Source organism: Eschrichtius robustus, chromosome 20 (assembly GCF_028021215.1).
Source record: "Eschrichtius robustus isolate mEscRob2 chromosome 20, mEscRob2.pri, whole genome shotgun sequence".
Taxonomy (NCBI): domain Eukaryota; kingdom Metazoa; phylum Chordata; class Mammalia; order Artiodactyla; family Eschrichtiidae; genus Eschrichtius; species Eschrichtius robustus.
The window spans coordinates 20,124,626-20,147,796 of record NC_090843.1 but is presented as its reverse complement, the minus strand read 5'-3'; the positions used below and the strand labels follow the sequence as shown (position 1 = coordinate 20,147,796).

The following is a 23,171-nucleotide window of genomic DNA, read 5'->3' as shown; positions in this document are numbered from 1 at the left end:
AGAAGGGATCTATTCCTCTTTCTGAGAACCATGAATTTGGAATTTGACCTAGGGAATGATACATGGGCAAGGGTTATACTTTTCCATCTCAGCAAGAAGAGTCAGGGCTGTCAAGCCAGGAAGCAAAGAAGCCATAGCGTTCCTGGACACCCCACTAATGAAGGCCAGGGCTTTCATGAGTCCAGCTCTTTGAAACCACACCATAAAGCTCTTACTTCACTGATGCACAGCATGGAAGAGGAGTTCTGACTGAGCAAGAAGCCCAAGTAAAGTCTTTTATGAGATGAGGGACTCTTCTGAGGAAACGTAACAAGCCAAGGGGAAAGGCTTTTGACAACCAAATGAGTAAGAAAAAAGGGCTGTCTTCCACACCCACACCCTCTGCAGAGGGGCTATAAATGCTCCCAAGAGGAAGGAGACCCACAGCTCTGTGGCTTGGACAACTTGGACTCTGTCTTCAGCCGGTCACCTCACTCCCTCCATCACCATGCCTTACAGCTGCTCCTTGCCCAACCTGAGCTGTTGCTCCAGCTGCTTCTCCCGGCCCTGCGTGCCCCCCAGCTGCCACGGCTCCACCCTGCCCGGGGCCTGCAACATCCCCGCCAACGTGGGCAACAGCAGCTGGTCCTGCGAGGGCTCCTTCAACGGCAATGAGAAGGAGACCATGCAGTTCCTGAACGGCCGGCTGGCCAGCTACCTGGAGAAGGTGCGCCAGCTGGAGCGGGAGAACGCGGAGCTGGAGTGCCGCATCCGGGAGCGGAGCCAGCAACAAGACCCCCTTGTGTGCCCCAACTACCAGTCCTACTTCCGGACCATTGAGGAGCTCCAGCAGAAGTTGAGGCGGTGGGCACCCCACTGCCTCCAGCAGGAAGTTGTAGGGAGGGAATTCGAGATATGATCAAGAAACAATATAAGCTCTCGGTGTGATTGAAACACATGGGTTGAAGTCTTGCTTTTCCATTCTGTTTTCTTGAGAGCCCGTCTTATTCTAGTTCCAGGACTGTTAGATCTGAGTATTTGCATAATGTTAGTCTGTGTGGAGGTAGCAGCACTTTGCATAAATAAACTGTAATTAAAAGCTGCCTCCGAATGCTTCCGTGCATTTGCCAAGACTCTGGAATTATTATCCTGAGGTGAGAGAAGAGACTGAGCCCAAGAAGGAAGCTGAGAAAGTGAAATTTTTGTAAGAATTGGACCAATTTCTCTCTCTCTTATCTGGGCTTTTGACTGCTCTGACCTCTTGTTGCTGTCCTCTTCTGGGTGCCTAATTATCTTAACTTCATCGTCTTGACCTAGAGGCCTCTGGGCTTCTCATGGTGCACAGTGTCCAGTGAGGGCATAGAAGAGTTGGCTGAAATCAGAAAGAGTGGAAACTACCTAGAAGAACATAGGACCAACCCATCCAGGATGGATAGGAGGGCGTGGCTCCATCCATGACTCTGCCCCCTCCAATTGCTTGTTGACATATTTATCTTCTCCACTGAATTGGAAGTTTTTTGTGGGCAGGATCTAGTGCTTACTCATTTTTGTATCTTCAGCTCCTGCTACCATGCCAGACATACAGTATGTTTTTAAAGAGAAATGTTAGTTATTATTATTATCAGCTTCTCAGTACTGCTTATTAGGAAAGAAAAGGAAAAATTGTGTATCTGTTGACTCTTTTCTTGCATATGTCAGTGTTCTTTTTTTCCCCCAAGTTTGATTTCTTAAATATTTATTGAGCAACTATTGCACATGGACAGCATTTAATAATCTTATATAAGATCCACTGTGATTTCTCATTCTGTTCCTTCCAAGTAAGTGAATTAGTAGGGATTGCTGTTGGCTAAAAATAAGCACACTTATTCTAGAATGTTTTGGGTCTTCTAGATCCTGTGCAGCAGTCTGACAACGCCAGGCTGGTGGTGCAGATTGACAACACCAAGCTGGCCTCAGATGACTTCAGGACCAATTGAATGGGTAAGGGGGCTGTTGTCTTCCCTCTTTCCTCTCCTTCCCCTTAGCCTGTCCTCTGTGCCAACAAACATTGACAAAGTTTTCCCTAGATGGTTTCCCTAAGATTGACAGAGCCATTGCTAACCAGAGCTCAGAGAACCCTTCTCCAGAGTCAGACTCTTTGCCTGCTTTTCCTTTCCAGAGGACATCTCCGAATCCCATCCAGTGTAGAAGTCATGTTCCCCTGATGCTCCACTATGCACAGAGTCCAATCAGGAGAACGGAGGAAGTGTTTTAATTCTGGAAATCTCACGGTTTATGGGCTTTTATCCCATTAAATCCACTGGCTCTTCATTTATTAAAAAATAATTACCAGTGCCTTTTCCTCCAGGAGCTTCGGTAGCGTGTTGAAAACCTAGATGAACGAGATGGCTGTAAAAACCACAAGCCCCAACTCACAGTTGTCTGACAAACCAAACCAGGCCTGCCTCTGGTGCTCCTGTATCACAGGTATGAGACAGAGGTGTCCTTGAGGCAGCTGGTGGAGGCAGACCTGAACAGCCTGGGCAGGATCCTGGACGAGCTGACCCTGTGCAAGTCTGACCTGGAGGCCCAGGTGGAGTCCCTGAAGGAGGAGCTGATCTGCCTCAAGTAGAACCATGAGCAGGTGAAGTTCCCCAACAGGATCAAACTCGCCAAGGCCTGTTTCCAGCTGCCAAGGGGTGTGGGAGAGGCTCAACTAGCATAGGAATCTGTTCTCCAAACAAAAAGGGATTTGTAGAGAGTGAGTAATCTGTGGTAGGAGGCGAGGGTTTTTCTGCTGGTGGCAGGAATGAGGGTGAAGGAAGCTGGCAAGCCCAGTAATGAGGAAAGGTCAACAGCAAGGCAGTGCCCACAGCTGCTTCCTCTCCCAGGTTGGAGCACACGGGGCTGCAGAGATCTTTTTTTCCAATTCTCCGCTTAGTAACAGGAGACGCCAGCAGGACCACCCTGCAGGGAGGGCTGAGCTGGAAACACAACCCAACTCTCCCCTTTCTGGTCCGGAGCTCTTTCTGCTATTCAGTGTTGCCCGGAGGAAACGCTGTAAAGTGCTCACATCATTGCTAGATTAGTTGCACGATAAAGAAGACAGATATTTTGTGCAAACCTTAATCCCAGAACGATGTAAATGGTGATAGTTAATATTAATTGAGTGCTTATTGTGTGCCAAACACTGTGCTAAGTGCTTTAGAACTTCATCTTACCAATGAAGCACTTGAGGCTTCTAGAAGCTTCTAGAAGCTTTCTAGTAAGTGGTAGACAAGAGGCCCAATTCAAATCTGTCTGACATCCACCTAAGCCCAAGCACTAAGCTATGTTGGGTGTGTGAAGAGATTAGCTGATAGTTACTTCCTTTATCAATAGCTAAACTAGTGAAATCAACAAATCACCAGTTACGTCTATTCTATCCCAGGATGGCAGATTTTGAAGTAAACATTCTTTGTTTCCTCTTTAGCTGCACTCTATCCTTTTTATTATGCATGGCTAAGAATCAAACCATAGTCTATATGGTATACTAACAAGAACACTGGATTGGGTGTTTGGGCTCCAGAGTTTAAATCATGGTCTATTGCATCTCGGCTCTGAGTCCAAACCCCTGTACCTCTTTAAGTGAGGAGTGGTATACTGAGTACAAAGGTGGAAGGAGGTCATGGACTTGAAAGCACTCTGTAAAGTGGAATGTACAGGTTAGTCATTGAATACAGAACCCAGTTAATGAGAGGATCAGAGAGAATAGAACTTTTGAAAGCTTAAGAATAAGCACAAGTTGAATTGCACTCTCTCAGAGGAGGGCATTAGGATCCTTTGTGATACTTTGAATTGTCCCCTTCCTCCATCAGGAAGCCAACTCCCTGCGGAGCCAGCTTGGAGACCGCCTCAACGTGGAGGTGGACGCCGTCCCCACCGAGGACCTGAACCGCGTGCTCAACGAGACCAGGTGTCAGTACGAGGCCCTGGTGGAGAGCAACCGCAGGGACGTGGAGGAATGGTTCACCAGGCAGGTGGGCATCTCGGCACGTGGCCGCTCAGGCCCCTCGGCCCCTCAGGGCCCTTCAGACAGGGTCTGATCCTGCCTTCTCCCCTTTGATGTTTCAGACCGAGGAGCTGAACGGGCAGGTGGTGTCCAGCTCGGAGCAGCTGCAGTCCTACCAGCTGGAGATCACTGAGCTGAGACGCACGGTCCATGCCCTGGAGGTGGAGCTGCAGGCCCAGCACAACCTGGTGGGTATCGTTCAGACTCCTGGTGAGAAGGGCAGGTCGGGGAGTCAGAGGCACCGGGCTGGCCTTTGGACCCTCCTCTCCTTAACTCTTGGAGCTTGTGACTTCTTTGGGTCCTGTGGAGAAGCCCTTTCAGGAGCAGCTCTGTGACCTTCCTTCCCTTCCCCACGACAGAGAGACTCTCTGGAGAGCACCCTGACGGAGATAGAGGCCCGCTACAGCTCCCAGCTGGCCCAGGTGCAGGGCCTGATCGGCTAAGTGGAGGCCCAGCTGGCGGAGATCAGGAGGGACCTGGAGCGGCAGAACCAGGAGTACCGGGTGCTGCTGGATGTCCGGGCCCGGCTGGAGGGTGAGATCAACACGTACCGGGGGCTGCTGGAGAGCGAGGACTGCAAGTGAGTAGGAGGCTAGTGATATTCCCCTTGGGGCCTCATGAGGTTGCTATGAGGATGAAAGATCTTCTTGTTGGAAATTAATTTATAGTCACAAGCTTTCGGTTGGAGGCAGTCAGAGGAAGTACAATATTCTTGCACAAAGTGTGTTTCGTATCTTCCTATCTCTTCAGCTCCCTTTACCATAACCTGCTCTAATGATTTTCTGTCTCCAGGCTCCCCTGCAACCCATGTGCCACAACCAATGCATGTGAAAAGCCCATCGGGCCCTGTGTCTCCAATCCTTGTGACCCACACACTTGGTGTGGGCCTTGCAACACCTTTGTGCACTAGAGGCCCCAGTGCCAGCAGGACGACAAGGCCTCCAAAGTCACATCTCAGCTCTACTTCATCCAAATGTCCCCAGCAGGGACCACGCTTCAACCAGCACCAGCTCCACTGAATTTCCCGGCTTGCTCCTTGAGCACAAGAAGCTGCAAAGTCCATCTACTGGCTCAGTCTGTCTTCTGAGTCACACAGAGAAATCTACAACAAGATCAAGTAATATCTTTTATCTCAATGACACATTTGCATAATGTCTTATGCTCTAACAAATACTTACCTAAATGTGATTTTAAATAATTACATTAAGTGTGATAGAGCTGATTAGGCAAGCTATGAAACTGAACATAATTGGAAGAAATATTCCCCATCATTCTTTTGGTTTTGGAGATGCAATAAAGATCCTTTGTTAACCTCTTAATAAACTCTTCTTCTGGCACAGGAATGGTAATTGTCCTTTTCATTCATTCATTTCAAAATTGGGTGTCTTGTATAAATAAAAAAAATCAGTGTTCTTTCCGTCAGATGAAGGGGTCATCACGACTATAGATGGTCTGTGACTACCCTCAAAGATATCAGCCAACATCCATCTAATTGACATAGGTTTCATGTTTGGGAGGAAGATGGTAGGAAAGGAATGACAAGTCCACATGAGAGTATCTGCAAACATTTTCTGTTGAGCTCCTCAGAGGGGGTATGTGAGAGAATCACAGAAAGGGGACAACAACATCAGGAGGAAGTGAATCGAGAGAAAGGCTGTGCCTCTTGGCAACATGAAAACATTGTAACCTAGAAAGAACTGGGGAAAATAGCTCAGCCAACAGTTATCTTCCTCCATTTCCATCTTAGCATATTGGAGAGTTTTTTTCCATAGCCATCAAAATCATGTAATGACTATTTTTGTGCCTAAAAACTCTCATAATAATTATTAAAATATGCAAAAATGTGCTCAAACCCAGACCTTCAACTCAATGTATTACAAATCCTCAAACCAAAATGTTAAAAAAGACTCATTTTCAGTCACATTCCTCTTACCAAAATGTTTTTAATATTGATATTTTCTTCATATCATTTAATCATGATATTTCAAGAGGGTGAAACTGAGCAAGACCCTGTGCAGCCTTCCTGGGGACAGGAACCCCTCTCCCAAATTCCCTACCTCTTTTTTGTAGAAAAGCTTTAGTCTCCTAGGGCTTCCCCAAGTTCCAAAGAGAAAACTTAATCAGAGAAATGAGAAATTGCAGACATAAAGGAAAGCAGTCAAGCAAGACAAAATAATAGTTTAGCCATAAAGTCAAGGATCTTTAGTTCCTCCTCAAGGGTTATAGATAAAATCCTGAGCCATATCTTTGAGTTGTTCTGCAGATACTAAAACCCCCACCAGGTGGAAGAAGTTAACTGCATGCTGATCACCAGCACATAGATCCCAGACCAGTTGGAACCAGAAGTTTGATGACTGAGATTCCTGAAACATCACCCTGTTACCTCACCATCAACCAGTTAGAGAAGTGTGCATGAGCTGATCAGGCACCCTGTAACCCACACTCCTAAACTTGCCTTTAAAAACCCATCACTGAAAGCCATTGGGGAGTTCAGGTCTTTTGAGCACTAGCTGCCTGTTCTTCTAGCTTGGCGCCCTGCAATGAATGCTGTACTTTCCTTCACCACAGGCCTGTGTCAGTAGATTGGCTTTGCTGTGGGTTAGGTGAGCGGACCCCAGTTTGGGTTAGTAATAAGGGCAAATTTAATACTAAAGACAAATATAATTTTAAAAGCTTTATCACAGATTACTTATTCCTTGAAAAATTTTTATTAGTAGTATATAATGTATATTTTATAATATGCATAATATTTTATAGCTGTAGTATATACACATATAATATGCATAAAAATAAGTAAGCATATTTGGTGTGTGCACTCAAAGCTTTTCCGATAGGGGTATAAGATGAAATATTGTGAAACCCAGTGGATTAGTGTGCCCTGTACCCCCTGCTGATGGACTGGGGTATGTCATTTCAACCTGATAAAATTATGGGAGAAAACTGTTTGTTTTGATCAAAAGAATTCTTCCTTTTCACAGCGAGGGAATAGCATGAGATTTACACACATACAATTTTTTGAACATATAAATTTACCCAAGATATCTACACTGTGTGAAAGTGTGTGCTGGAACCACTTAATGGAAGTTGTGGTTCCCTCTCCCAGGGTTGTCCTGGGCTGTCAGGACAGAGCAAGTTCCTACAAGTCAGCCCACTGGAGGCCCAGATGGATTCACAGAGAGCCTCTGCCCTGCCCACCCTACGCCTCACTCTTCCCCTTTAATTCCCTTCTCTTGCTACATTGGCTTCGGGTCGTGAGCAAATGTCCTGCCCCCAGGAAGAGCGCGGTGGAGACCCCAGGCTCCCCGATGGAGTCTGAGAGACAAGTAGTGGCTTGGACTTCTTACAGGCTTAGCACCACCCTCCAGAGGGAGGGGCTGCAACTCAGGTGACCCTCCTGGCCTCAGGTTCCTCCTGTCCTTTGTGAAAAAGAGAAGAACATAATGGTTCCTAGTCTATGCTGTACTCACATCTGACTCTGTTCTTTACCAGCTCTAACCGTTGGGCAGGTCCTTCCCCTTCTCAGAGTTTCATGCCTCCTCACAGGGTTCTGAGATGCGATTGAGAAAGTGCAAACTCTGGGAGTAAGTGCAGACCATCTGCAAAGTGCTATGTGGAGGCAAATGTTTATTCCTCAATACATCCTATCGTATTGATGTATTTGTTGACGGGGACTATTGATCCAGTGGCCACCATATTCTTCTGTTAAAGAATGTGATTCTGGAGCTAGAGTCTGTGGGTTGGATCCGGGTTCTGCTCTTTAATAGCTGTGCGACCTCGGTAAATAACATAAACACTATGCTCCCCAGTTTCCTCACCTATAATACGAGGACAATAATAGCATTTTTTCATAGGATGCCGAAGAAGATTAAATTAGTAAATACACATGAAGGACATGATAGTGTGCCTAGCAGAAATAATGAGGGCTATTAGAAGTCATAGGGTGCCCACCCTTGGGGTGCAGACAGGAGAGGTGGTCTTGGGTGGTGCTAGAAGGGAGCACTAGGGAAGCTTCTGGGTCCGGGGCAGAATCTGTTTTCACTGTGTATGAAAACGCAGTGTGTGAAGATTCATCGTGCTATATGCTGAAGATATTTGTGGGTTTTGTTTGTGTGTCATAATTCCAAAAAAGGTGTTTTTAAAAAGTGTAACTGGGTATTAGTAAACATTCTCAGGAGGGCTTCAGACTTGTAGAAGGTGTGAAAGTGGTGGGGTCCATCCAAGCCTGTATCTCTGAGAAGAAAAGGGAAATCCAGCTAATCTTTGGGGTAAATTTGGAGTAAGAGAAAATTACGCTAAGGTAATATGAATCTTAGTGTGTGCATATATACATAACACACACACCATATATATACCCATATACATATATACACACACCGTACACACATATAAACATCATACACATATATATACACCACATGCATATATATGTATATATGTACACATAATAATTACACACAAATACATTGCATATATAAGTATATTTAATATAATTATATATTATATTAATATTAATTTATATTTAATATTAATATTATATTAACTATTAACGGTAACATATTAATGTTGAATTTAAGTATTAACATTAATATATTAATTAATATTAATTAACCAATTAATATTAGTTCAAGTTGATCCTTGAACTAATCCATGTATAGCTTTGCAGTTGGCCCTCCATATCTACAGTTCTATATCTGTGATTCGGCACCAACTGCAAACTGTGTAGTACTGTAGTAGACATTCATTGAAAAAAATACATGTATAAGTGGACCCGTGCAGTTCAGACCCATGTTGTTCAAGAGTCAACCGTATTGTATATATTATACACACACACACAATATGCTGAGAGGTTGTAGGTGGAAAGTAGGAAGGATAGAGGGATCTGGTGGCTATGAGGAGTGCAGAGATCTGCTAGGCTGGATGATGGGGGAGGTACCTTGGGTCCACCTTCCTCTTTTTGTCCCTTTCTCAGCACCCAAGAATCCCCGTTGACTGTTCCAAAGCTCTGTGATATGAGCCTGGAGCTTATGCTGGAATGCGCTTTCTCTGCTCAGTTGCCTGAGTAGCAGTGCACGTCAGAAGATGGAGAACCGTGGTTGGTTTATTCTGTGTTTTAGTGAGTCTGGAGCTTTGGTTCCATCTGTTTTTATTGGTATGCAGTCGGTCATACTACATACCATTCCTGTCATACTACTGCATGCAGTGGTGTCCACATTTACCAACGTTTAAAAAAACACAAACAACAATCAAGTGAGGGAACCCAAGTCTCAGTCCACAAAAGAGATTGACACTTGTTTTTCCTTTTGCTGGTCCTGCTTTTCTCAACTGATTATTGGAATGGAGAGATATCGGGAACATGAACTCTCACAGAGATTAGAACATCAGCCGCCTCTGAGAAAGGTAGGGCAAGGCAAGAGGTAGAGTGGGGACTAAGGCTTTTATCTAAAACTCACAGATCATGTACTTAGGTATCATTGAGTTCCAGGCAAAAATATCAAAAACCTTGATTCAGGGTGTGCATACCTGAGGACACCGGAAGAGACAGGCCCTCACCCCTTGTTCACCAGCTGCCTTCCCACCCCAGGTGTCTCTGGCCCACCCTCTCCCTTGTGTTAGGGCTGACATGGAGAGTGATGCCGGCCCTCTGACAGATTCTGATCATGCACCACTCTGTTTGTCTTCAGGGAGCACAGTCCTATAGGAGGGAGAATAGATGTTTTTATCTATCTATTCTAAGATCTGAGAATCAGTGCCCTTTTCAGCAGAGAGGACCACTGCCTAAAATATCAGTGGAGAGCCACATACACAAAACAATTCTTTATTTGAGTTTGGTAGAGAAGAATCAGTAGAAAATATTCTTATGAACTTTAAAAATGATTAACATGGATACAAGATAAATCTCAAATCAATGTAGAAAGTCACATTATCATTATTAACGAATGTCTGTTGCTTGCTTAGAATAAGAAGAGAAATAAATGGGTCTGGGACTCTCTGGGTCTTTTTTTTTTTTAATTGTCTTTCAGCAGCAACAAAGAGGCAGGAAAGGAAGAAGAGAGCTCTCTTACAGGTAGGGTCTTTCCATTCAACTCTGGGCTCTCCAGGTTTAAGATAAATTTCTCCCTTCCATGGGGGCCCCAGCCCACCATCGTTGAGGCCATCGGTTCCTAGAGCCGGGCCTTCACAGAAACAGTGCCGTCATAGCCCAGAAGCAAGGGCATCAGAACCTGGAAATCATCTCTCAAACCCACTCTGCCCTCCACGTGAAACAGGCAACACAAGGCTGGGCAGAGTCTTACTCACTAGATGACAGTGTCAGACGTTGTCAACTTCCCTAACTTTCAGACTCTTCCTTTGAGGGAGCACCTGGGCAGGCGTCTCATGTTGCGATGGTCACTGTGTGTGGAGACACGTCACCGTATACACATAACAAGCCTTAGTATTATTGCCATTGACCCTTTGACCTTGAATACTAATTCCTGGGCTCTGAGTCTAATTTTGAGATTGTCTATTCCCAGCTTCCTACAAGGGTCTTTTGTTCCTGCCTTCGACCGGTGTAACCCGGACTCCTGTTTCCCAGCATGGAGCTGGGGTCATGCAGGACCAAATTTTCCCTTCTGTAGAGGTGACTAATCTCTTCCATTATTCCTGGTGTCCTTCTTGCTAGTTTGCCCATGGAATTCTAGGCCCCAGAGTAGCACGGGGTTGACATGAGGGGAGGAACCACAGGGACCGGAATGTGATGGAGAGTCTTGGGGTGAGCGATGAAGGGACTATTGTCTATGGGGAAATGTGGGGAGACATGAGGGGAAGGGACATGGGCCCACCTAGGTGGTCCGCCCCCTTTCTCCTCCTGGATGTACGTTTTAACCTCTTGTCTCTTTTTTAAACACTTTTTTTTTTTTTAGCAGATATTCTTTTTTAATTATTATTTATTTATTCTTGGCTGTGTTGGGTCTTCGTTTCTGTGCGAGGGCTTTCTCTAGTTGCGGCAAGTGGGGGCCACTCTTCATCGCGGTGCACGGGCCTCTCACTATCGTGGCCTCTCTTGTTGTGGAGCACAGGCTCCAGATGCGCAGGCTCAGTAGTTGTGGCTCACGGGCCCAGTTGCTCCGCGGCATGTGGGATCTTCCCTGACCAGGGCTCGAACCCGTGTCCCCTGCATCGGCAGGCAGATTCTCAACCACTGCACCACCAGGGAAGCCCTTAACCTCTTGTCTCTTATAGGCACCTGCATGAGCTCCCTTTTGAGGTTAGTTTTATGTGGGTGGCTCTGAGAAGGAGTCACTCACAGGATGGATTATCAAGAGGCTCAAGGGAGGACCTTGAGCAGAAGCGACTTGGAAGCACCCAGGACCTACATTTGGGTAAGAAGATGCAGAATATCTGCCCTGTGGGAATTGCTGTTCACTCTGGGAAGTCCTATAGCTGCTAAAACCCAGAAGTCTGTCTCCCTTGTCCTGGAGGGGGTGTTACCAGAATTCCTCTCAGGACACTTCTTTTTTCATCCAGGTCCTTCACTATTTCTAGAAGCCCATATTGTGTGGTTTTACATATCAAGGTGGGATCCACTCTGAGGTCCTTGAATGCAAAACACTGTTGATGTTGAATAAGACTCAACACCGACCTTTTCCTCAGGCCACCGTTCGTTCCTCATCTGTCCGTTCCGAGGGCTGACCCCATGGCCATGCCTGGTGGGTGAGAGGGCCTTGATTATGCAACTCATAGAAGAGGAAGCTGCTCACAGACCGGGTGGTCTGGCTCCAGAGCGCCCGCTCCCAGCCACACCTCCAGCCCGTGGGTCTCGTGCCTCTGAGGGCCCAGAACAGCAGAACTGCTGCTGATGTGGGTATTTGTACTTCCTTCTCAAATGTCCTCATCCGTGACCACATCTGGGCTTGTTCTATGTGCCAGACAGGGATACATAAGTATCACTACTACCATTAAAATAAAGCTTCATTGATGGATAATTGACATACAATAAACTGCACATATTTAAAGCATGCAGTTTGGTAAGTTTTGACAAACGTGCACCCTGGAGAATTATCACCACACGTATCCACCATCCCCCCAAATTTCCTTGTGCTGCTTTATAATCCTCCCCCTGCCACACTGGCCCCTTCTCCACTTTACAAAAGAGCAAACTGAGTTTCCTGGGCATCTGGAGCAAGAACACACACCGCCTGGCTCTTGCCTTTTTCCTACATATTGTGGCTCGTAAGGCCAGCAAGGTGGCCAATGGCAGTAGTGTGGGGCTTCCAATGCTTGATAAGAGAGGAGCCGACATCTATTTACTACTTACTGTGTTCTTTAAACCAAGGAGGGCTGTTTAAATGATGGCCATTCCATAGATGGGGACCTGAGAGTAGATGGTTTAAGGAAACTTGGCCAAAACCTGCAGGTCAGTAGTGGAAGCAGGTTCTCACCCTCTGCCCCCCCCACCCCCAAAATCTAGCTCTTCTCCCCTGTCCCAGCTTGGATCTGATGTGGATGGCTTCACCTCCATCCATCCAATGGCGCTTTGACATTCTCTCTCCATTCATGGGGGAGCTGATACCATGGCTTTTCCTAGATGGACACTCACCTGTTCCACTGTGCCAGGCCTCCCAGGTATGTGCATTTAAAGTCCCCCTGGAACCTGAGTCTTCCTTCCCTTGCAACAGAATGCCAGATAAAGCCTTGGAGATGGTGGAGAGATTCTGGAGTTTGGAGATGGATAAAGTGGGGAAGAAGCTTCTTCTAGGCCAGGTATGTGCCTGTGGTCAGCCCAGAAGGTCATTTTCCTCTGGAATCCTTGGTGTAGCTGGAGGAGAGGAAGCAGGGTCTCGTTCTCCTTCTTCTCCCTGTCCTGCCTTCTATTCCCTTTATCTTAAAACACAGCAAAGAGGAGGCTGTGGGACAGGCAACTTTTTAAAAAGCAACAGGATTCCTTTTCCAAATCAAAACGTAAAAGGAACAGAGTATATAAAAGGGCAATGGTTTACTAGTATATCTTTAATTTTAAGACATATTTACATTACTTAGAAATTCAACCAATGAGAGAAATAAGATTGTTTGGATTCATTTGTTTGCTCAATGAATCTTTATTAAGCACTTACTCTGGGCCTGTTCTTGTTCTCAGCACCAGGGGCGCCTCAACGGAGAAGACAGGCAAGATCGTGCTCACCCAGAGTTCACAGAGCAGTGGAAGAGACAGGCAGTAAATAAGAGGGACTGAGTAAACCAGTACAGCAGGAAGAGGATTTTAAACAGTGATGAGCACCGAGAAGAAAGGAAAGTATGGTGGTTGATGGGGGTCTGGGCAATGGTATTTACCATGGTCAGGTCTGGGCTTTCCAGGATCTGAGACTGGAAAATGAGAAGAAACAGACCAGAGGGAAGGAGCATTCCAGACAGAGGGAACAGCACGTCAAGGGAGGGAACGAGCTTGGTGTCTTTGAAGGAGGAAGGAAGACCAGTGATGGAGTGACAAGCCAGGGAGGAGCCATAGGACCTGGGGCCGGCAGTGGTCTCCCCTGCTCTGGGGAGCATCTGATTGTATTTTTTGTTTTTTTTGCTCATGCGTATATTTTATTGTCCCGTAAACTTTACTTACAAAACGTAAATTCAAAGATAAAATCATTAAGAATTTCAAGACAGCAATAGCAGAGCATGAAACCAAGCAAGCGTGGGGCCCTTCTGAGCATGGTTCATGCGGGACTTGATCAACTGGTAAGTGAAGAGGGAAGCCTTAGAAGGGCTAAAAGGATGGATATGATTGACATCGATATTAAAAGGAGCATTTAGTGGCTGAGTGGGAAATAGATCAGCTGAACACTAACATTTAAAACAAGGGACTAGTGGATGACAGTTCCAGTCAAATGCTTTGTTCTGTTTTGTTTTGTTTCAAAGAGGATCAATGATATCTAACAGCCACTCACATTCCTCATCTAAAACAGGAAAGTCAGGTAAGAAGCGCCCAAACTTACAAGAACTGATAAAACGATGAGAAAATGTGATCATAATGAGGCCTGTCCCTTGTTATTGGGAAACTCACACAGACACCTTGATGCGGGCATGTGCCAGGCAGACAGATGGGCTGAGCCCATGGCAGGCATGCTGTGTAGTGTGGCTCTCTCAGTCTCACTTTTTGATGGGTAGGGACAAGCACGGGTCTGAAATTTAAGGAAGGTCAGGGAAGATTTTCAGCTTTCTTGATCAAAGACAGATTTATAAGAAATTAAACCACACGTTCAGCAGCAGCAGGGAAATGTTGGTGTCTGTGTGAGATGGATTCAGACGGCAGCATAAATGAAGTTCATGGTGGCCCTGAAGAGCTAAAGCTGGGAATGTGACACACTGGAGTGTGCATGTGCATGTATTTAAAGTTTTTAAAATGATTCAAAGATGAAAAGATAAAGAATATAAAGCAAGTCCCAGAAAACTCTTGGCTTTGAAAAAGCTTGCTTCAGTTTTCCATCTGCATCGCAGCCTCTATCTGAATCTCAGCCCTCAGTGTGTTACCTGGCCTGTCTGAGCCTCAGTTTCTTAATCTGTAAAATAGGGAGAATAAGAACCACATCATAGTTTTTAAAATAAGGATGGAATGAGATGATGCTGGTAAAAGTGCTTAACCCAATGCCTGAAACACAGTAAATTCTTAGTAAACATAGTCTCTATTCATGTCCTTAGGGTTGTATCCCTGTGCTGTGAACCCCTGTTCTATTGGTCAGGACAGGGGAGCCACAGCCTTGAGATTCAAAGGTTCCACTGACTCAGGTCCTTTGGTGCTATGTTAGGAGCCTGGTTTCAAGTTCCCTCAAGTTCAGGGCTATAGGAAACTGGCTGGATGGGGGAAAGAGGCTGAGGAATCTGAGCTGGAGAGCTGAGACTCAGAAATAAATGAATTCAGATGTGCGTGTGTGTGTATGTGTTGGGAGGAAGGAGGAGAGTTAAGAATATCAAGCCAGTGGTACTTTCATGAATTGTAGCAATCAGAATTTTCAAACTGGAAGATAGAAGTAAAGCACAGATCTGGTATCAAAGTCAGAGTCATTTTAGTCACTCACGGTAGCTAGTTTCCACTTATGTCTATTTTCTACACAGGGAAGCAACGCTTAAGCTTGTCATGAAAGACCTGGATAAAATTTAACATATTTGTATTTCATTTTAATAATAATTTCATACCTGTACATGCTGACGTTGTCATTGGTTGTTTGTGGAGCCTGGCTGGCTGCTGACCACAGAGACAAATGCGCAGGAATATTGATTATCAGCAACCTGGACGCTGGGGGGATGGAGCTGTGTGTGGTCTATTGTTCAACAGCCAGGCTGGGAAGAGGGTCCCCCAGAAGTGCACACTCAGGCTGTGTGCAATAATGTGCAAGTACACATCACCACGGAGATCAGGTCTGAGAAGAGCGTGTTCTGGGGCAGGGGAGAGAGCACCCATGGGAGAGTTTCAAGTCTGTTCTTTATAAAGTCTTAATGAGATAAGTTCTCCAAGGCAGCATATCTTGAACTGAGATGCAGAAATGTAGGTGAGCTGGTGGGACGATGGGTGGGGAAGTATCCAGAATCTTGCAACTGAGATATGGTGAGCTTTGTGTTGGTGGGACTGGCTCCCAGGGTCTGACATTTGGAAGTCAAGGATTTTAGAAAAGAGAATGTCTGTTTTATTGCTATGTGTTTAACTGAGGGTTTGCCTTCCTGCTCTGAGGTTGGTAGAGAGAGAGGGGAGGAGAAGAAGAAGAAGAAGAAGAAGGAGGAGGAGGAGGAGGAGGAGGGGGAGGGGGAGGGGGAGAAGAAGAAGAGGGAGGGGAGGGGAAGGGGGAGAAGAAGAATGGGAAGAAGGAAGGAGGAGGAGGAGAGGGAAGAGGAGGAAGAGGGGGGAGGGAGGGAGGAAGGAAAGGAAAGAAGGAAGGAAGGGAGGAAGGAAAAAAGCAAGCAAGCAAAAGGCCAGGCAACCCGACTGACTCTGTTACAATTGTCTTAGCCTCTCTCAGTGTACTTTATCACTTGGTCTTTGTGGCCCTGTGTCTGCTACTACCTTGGCTTTATCTCCCAATTCTAGTCTCATGTTTGCCCCTTATATTTAATGGTAGATCCAATTTTTCTGGTCCTCATCTTTGGTGCCCCAGGACACTATCTGCCCCCGTCCTCTAGCTCATCCTGCTCTTGGCCTCCCCAGCCCCCCCAGCCAGTAACCCACATGTGCCATTGGTGAATTAGATAAAGGCTCCCTTTCTGGCTGGACACACCCACAGGTGCCTGGTTTGGCAAACAGCACATTAGTTGGTCTTCAGCTTCTATGCATCCCCATAGCTGGGTGCTCTTGTGCCTGGCATGACTCTTACAACTGCATGTGGTCACCTTGAAACACAGCCTGCTCAAAGCCGGGCCCCTGGACTCCATCCAGGCCATTGTGCCTAAATTGGCCCTCAAGTCAGATAGTTTAAATAACTGTGAAGAATTTTAGCATTTCCTAACTGATCCTTAGTGATGTTTTTTATGGCAGACACCTAGGAGGCCCATAATAAGTGTTTGATAAATAATAATCTACCTGCCTGAAATTAATAACCCATTTAGGGCAAATGAGGAAATGAAGCACAGAGAGGTTGCTTGAGCAATGTTACACAGCAAAAAATGCTTTTTACTTATTAAGAGGAGATGCACTGGCTATCTATGAGGAGAACAGGAAACATGTAGGTACATGGTTTTTTTTTTTCTAATGAGAAGGGAGAAATTCCCCTTTCTCTTAACCTTAGCACTGTGTTCTTTGAAAGCAGTATGTCTTTCCTACAATAACAACCATGACACAGGATTAAACATGAAACTTCATTGTGAAAGAATTTTAGTGACAAAAACAGGGTACAGAGTGTAATTTTTGAATCAAGCCCAATTTAAAAGAGAAATTAAGTAAAGAACTAAAGCAGTTTGACTACACGAAGATGGATTTAATGCCAAGAGTTTTTCTGCTTCTTCTTGGAGGTGCTTAAGTAGACCCAGAAAGTTGTCTGTTATGCCCATATCACAGCGCTGCCTGGTGACCGAGCCAAGACTGAAAAGCTTTGATCCCCCTTTGTTGTTCTTCTCTTTACAGAGGACTGGGCACTTCCTGCTAAACAGAAAGCTGATCAAAGGTGACAAAGGAAGGTACACATTCTAGAAAGTTTTGGATTTTAGTAGAGAGAGTCAGGGTGTGTCTAATCTTTTTCTTCCTCTCTAGTTAAGCTGTGACTGATAATAAACAAAGACCTCTTTGAAAAGTGAACCTCTTGGTTGAACTAAAGAGTTCTTTCAAACTCCTAGTAATTGCATATCCAATTAAATAAGTTGACTGAAAAAAGCTAGTTAATGTTTATGCCTGTAATTAAAAAAATCTTGGACTTGTATATACATTTATAAAAGCATGAAACGCTAGAAGGGTATACATATTAAATTCATGATTGCGTTTGTCTCTGGGAAGAAGGGATTGGAACTTGAATGGATATAAAAGTCAAAGAAATTCTCTCTGTTATCTTTGATGCTATGTTTACTTGATTTTTTAACATAGAGCAAATAAGATAAAAAATATTAACAGCTACTAATCCTAAGTAGAAAAGCACCGGCTTTAAAATATATTTCCTCTGTTCTTTTTTTTCTTTTCTTTGTTTTAATGCCAAATGGTTTTTATTTTTTAAAGTTTTTTATTGCTATCAAAACAAACCAAACACAGAATTGAGTGGAAAAGCAAGCTAATCTCTTTATTTCAGCCAGTGATGGCTGTGGTAATCCTGGGTATTAGACCTTCAAATCTTAATGGCATTGTTGTTTACCTGATGGAAACTTTCGGTGAGTAACCAAGGGCATACACATTCTTGTGTTTGGTCCTGGATTCCCAACAGCCACGAAGTGATGGCAAATGACATTTGTCCAGATCCTTGCAATAAGTTAGTCATGTAACAGTATTTATGATTTTCATACTTACTATAATAAGGGGAAAGGAGGGTGAGACAAAGGCCACATTATGAAAGATCTAGCCGCTTTACCTTTTAATCTAATTTCTTTATCTTTACCTGCAATATCGGAAATATTTAATTCAATACTTCCAGTTTTATTGAAATCAGGGAAGAGTGTGGACCAAAAAAGATGGTCCATGTTGAATGTTGAATCTCCATTCTCAAGAAATCTGGAGTTCTCCTGGAAGCACTGTACAAGATTTATACATAATGAGTATTTATTTCCCCCCCATGATGGACTGGGAAGCTTCATATTCAAGATGAATATGGAAATGTTCTCAACCAGAGAAACATCAATAAATAAGTGTATGGTTACCAAGGGTGACTACACGTGGGTAAGCAAGTTTCTCTAAGATATCTGTCTAGTGGGCTCGTTGTCTGTGGAAACTTTCTTGTTCAAAATGGAGTTTCCTTTTTCAAATACAATTCCTTAATTTTTACTAAGAATATCTTCCAATGGCATCCTTCTTTGTGAGAAATTTTACAGTAGAAGTAGACAGAAAAATGAGGGTGGTAGAGTGTGATGGTTAATTTTAAGTGTCAACTTGGCTGGGCTAAGGGATGCCCCGATAGCTGGTAAACATTATTTCTGGGTGTGTCTGTGAGGGTGTTTCTGGAAGAGATTAGCATTTCGATCAGTAGACTGAGTAAAGATCACCCTCACCAATGCACTGGGCATCATCCAGTCTGTTGAGGGCTTGAACAGAACAAAAAGGCAGAGGAAGGGTGAATTTGCTCTCATTGCTTGAGCTGGGTCAGCCATGCTCTCCTGCCCTTGGACATTGGCGCTCCTGATTCTCAGACCTTCAGACTCAGACTGAATTACACACCCAGCTTTCCTGGGTCTCTAGCTTGCAGATGGCACATTGTGGGACTTCTCAGCCTCCATAATCATGTGAGCTAATTCCTATAATAAATCTCCTCTTATACCTATATCTATCTTATTAGTTCTGTTTCTCTGAAGAGCCCTAATATGTGGAGGGAGGGTCCAAGATGGCAGGTACTGAAGTTTGTGGTGGCATGAATATGCCTCCAAAATAAAGAACAGGCTTGGGAAGCTTTTCCTGGGAATAGGAGACTAGGGAATGGAGATGAGTGTGCATTCAACATGGACCACCTTTTCTGGTCCTCACACTTCCCTGACTTTAGCAAACCTGGAGGTACTGAATTAAATTTGCCTTCAGAGACAGGTGAAAGGGCTTTTCTTCCTTCTTTCAAAGTCTGTCCAATAATTCCCCTAATTCCTTGCTAATGAAGAGAGAGAGAGAGAGAGAGAGAGAGAGAGAGAGAGAGGAAACAGACTGAGATGCAAGGTATGGTTCCATTGAAGGGTTATTAGCAAAATGGCTAATGAAATGGCAGAAAAAATGGCTGACACCAGATACCTTTTTGCTTTGTTGTGGGGGAGAAAGGAGAGGGAAGAAGCAGAGAATAATAGCTGTAGGTCATTAGCATCTGACAGGTTGGGGGAAAGGATTACCTGGGAGGAGAGAGAGACTGTGTGAGAAGAGAACTGTGCAACAATGTCTCTTATCCCAATGTTCTTCTTACAACATGGCTTCGCTGGTCCTCCTGTTGACATAGACCCTCTCCTCAAATCAGGGTGAGTTTCTGACTGCAGAGGAAGTGACACTATGTGACTTTTGAGGATAGATCATGAAAGGCAATGCAGCTTCTACCTGGTTCTCCTGGACTACTATGAGGAAGCCCAAGCAGCATTCAAGTAATCCCCAGCCTTCAAGTCTTTCCAGGTGAGACTCCAGACATCACAGAGCAGAGACAAGCCATCCTACTGTGGCTTTTCAGAATTCCTGGCCCACAGAAGCCATGAGCATAAGAAAATGTTTGTTGATTTATATCACTCTATTTGGGTTGTGTGCAAGGCCTCTGGTTTATCTTCACCTTAAGTGGGAACCAAAAGAAAGCATCAGACAGTTACATCTTGACTTCCCATGAAATTCTAAGGGGGTTTAAACAGGGCTGACTTTCTTTAGTCAGCTGTATTTCCAAAGACCACACCTGTAGGTATTTTCCAGCTTGTCTTTTATTTCTTTAAAGATAGCAACATACTTTATTATAATTTGTGTTTGATCATCCCAGTATCTGAACTGTAGTCTGTTTATGCTCTATCATTGCTACTGGTTCTCACTCATGGTGCCTTGTTTCCTTGTGTGCTTAGTTGTATGTATGACTGTGAATTGTTCATTGTATCTGTCAGGGTAGGCTACGTTATGGTTACTGCAGTAACAAACAACTCTCAAATTTCCCAAATCTTACAACAAGAGTTTATTTCTTGCTCATGTTCCATGTTCAATACAAGCCATTAGGAGGCCCTACTTACTCAAGAACCCAGACTGACAGTAGCTCCAACTCTAGATGTACTTCCACAGATCTGCTTGGGAGGGTGAAGAAAAAGTGGCAAATTGCACATTGGCTTGTAAACACACTTATGTGTTATTAGCCAAAGCAAGTCCCTTGGTCATGCCTAACTTCCAAGGAGAAGGAGAAGTGCGTTCCTGCCATGTTCCTGAAAGGCAGACAGAAAGAAATATTTGATGATAGCACTAATGATTGCCACACTCATTTTCCTTGGAATATCATTTGTGGGACTTTGTTGAGGTAGGGTGGTGGTATGTTCCTCCAGAAAGGATTTGCTTTTGTTTCTGTCAGTGCACTGGAGCACTGGCAGTCAGAGGCCTCTTTCAATTCATGGCCTGAAGTTTTTAAAATCATACAGGTAACATACAAGACAACTTTCCTTACAGTGTCTTGGTGGTAGGAGTGGATGGGCTGAGTTTGTGTCTGGGTTACCATTACACTAAGGGTGTGTTCCTTTGGGGGGAGGGTGTCCCAGCTTTATGGAGGGGAGGTTCTTCTAGAGACATCCATACTTTGGGCGGGTCCTGGGTCTTCTGTTTCCATCTCCCTGAGAGGTCGTGAAAACCGCAGTTCAAGTTTGCCAACTTCAGCAAATGCTTTTGAGGGAGAAGCAGTTTCAGTGCTCAATTTACCTCTCTGAGTACCTGCCTTTACTTATTTCTTTGATAATCACTTGGCAATTTGTACTATCTTGTCAGCAATTTGAGGCTTTTAAGAAGATTCAAAAAATATTTTAAAAATATACCATATTTAGTTGTTTTCATGATACAGATTAATCCAATTAACCTAGCCTGACATACCATCTGAAACAGACTCTTTGGGGCTTTGCAGTCTAATACAGAAGCCACTGGCCTCATGTAGCTCTTTCAGTATAAATATATTAACAATAAAATATATTAAAAATTCAGTTTCTCCATCACGTTAGCCACAGTTCAAGTGCTCAATGGCCATAAGTGTCCAGTGAATTCCATATTGGACAGAGGAGACAGAACATTTCTATTACCAAAGAAAGTTCTTTCAGACAGCACTGCTTCTTGATCCAGGATTGAGTGAAGCATTGATTGATAATGATGAAAAGTGAGTGAGGTCTTGTTTGCTAATTTTTGCTTTTGTTGCCCTTGCCTGAGGAGACAGATTCAAAAAAATATTGCTAAGACTGATATCAAAGAACTTATAGCCTAGGTTTTTTTCCTAGGAATTTTATGGTTTCAGGTCTTACATTTAGGTCTTTAACCTATTTTGAGTTTATTTTCATATATGGTGTGGGAAAATGTTCTAGTTTGTTTCTTTTACACATAGCTGTCCAGTTTTCCCAATACCACTTATTGAAGAGACAGTCTTTTTCCCATTGGATATCCTTGCCAACTTTGTTGAAGATTAATTGACCGTATGTGTGTGGGTTTACTTCTGGGCTCTCTATTCTGTTCCACTCAGCTATGTGTCTGGTTTTGTGCCAGTACCATACTGTTTTGATCATTATAGCTTTGTAGTATAGTCTGAAGTCAGGGAGCCTGATACCTCCAGCTTTATTCTTCTTTCTCAAGATTGCTTTAGCTATTTGGGGTCTTTTGTGGTTCCATCCAAATTTTAGGGTTATTTGTTCTAGTTCTGTAAAAAATGCCATGGGTATTTTGATAGAGATTGCATTGAATCTGTAGATATCTTTGGGTAGTATGGCCATTTTAACAATATTCATTCTTCCAATCCATTAAGACAGGATATATTTTCATTTCTTTGTATTGCCTTCAATTCTTTCATCAATATCTTATAGTTTTCAGAGTACAGGTCTTTCACCTCCTCAGTTAAATTTATTCTTTGGTATTTTATTCTTGTTCATTTGATTATAAATGGGATTGTTTACTTGATTTCTCTTTCCAATAGTTCATTATTAGTATATAGAAATGCAACAGATTTATGTATACTAATTTTGTATCCTGCAACTAAATTCATTTATTAGTTCTAATAGTTTTTTGGTGGAGTCTTTAAGGTTTTCTATATATAGTGTCATATTATCTCCTAATAGTGACAGTTTTACTTCTTCCCTTTCAATTTGGCCTTTTACTTCTTTTTCTTGTCTGGCTGCTGTGGCTAGGAAGCTTTTGCACAATGAAGGAAACCATCAGCAAGACAAAAGGCAACCTATTCATGGGAGAAGATATTTGCAAATGGAATGTCCAATAAAAGGTTAACGTCCAAAATATACAAAGAACTCATACAACTCAATAAAAAACAAACAAACAGCTAACCGTATTAAAAAATGGGCAGAGGACTTAAATAGGCATTTTTCCAAAGAAGACATACAGATGGCCAAAAAGCACATGAAAAGACACTCAACACCATTAATCATCAGGGAAAAGCAAATCAATACTACAATGAGATATCATCTCACACCTGCCAGAATGGCTACCATCAAAAAGATAAGAAATAACAAGTGTTGGTGAGGATGTGGAGAAAAGGGAACCCTAGTACACTGTTGCTGGGAATGTAAATTAATGTAGCCTCTATGGAAAATAGCATGGAGGTTCCTCAAAAAATAAAAAATAGAACTGCTATATGACCTAGCAATTCCACTCCGGAATATTTAACCAAAGAAAATAACAATATGAATTCAAAAAGATATAGGCACCTTAATATTCATAGCAGCATTAATTACAATAGCCAAGATATAGAAGCAACATAAGTGTCCATCAACAGATGAATGGATAAAGAAGGTGTGGTATATATATACAATGGAATATTACTCAGCCATAAAAAAGAATGAAATCTTGCCATTTGCAACATGAATGCATCTGGAGGGTATTATGCTCAGT

The 23,171-nt window shown here is 43.7% G+C and overlaps 1 protein-coding gene across 1 annotated transcript; it reads left to right on the top strand.

Moving 5' to 3' along the window:
- Positions 1-487: 487 nt before the first annotated feature.
- On the top strand, positions 488-4,919 carry LOC137754204 (keratin, type I cuticular Ha3-I-like). The gene is given in 7 exon segments (XM_068529686.1): positions 488-847; positions 1,881-1,951; positions 2,446-2,602; positions 3,816-3,977; positions 4,072-4,197; positions 4,369-4,589; positions 4,802-4,919. Coding segments are annotated over 7 exon segments (1,215 nt in total).
- The last annotated feature ends 18,252 nt before the right edge of the window (positions 4,920-23,171 follow it).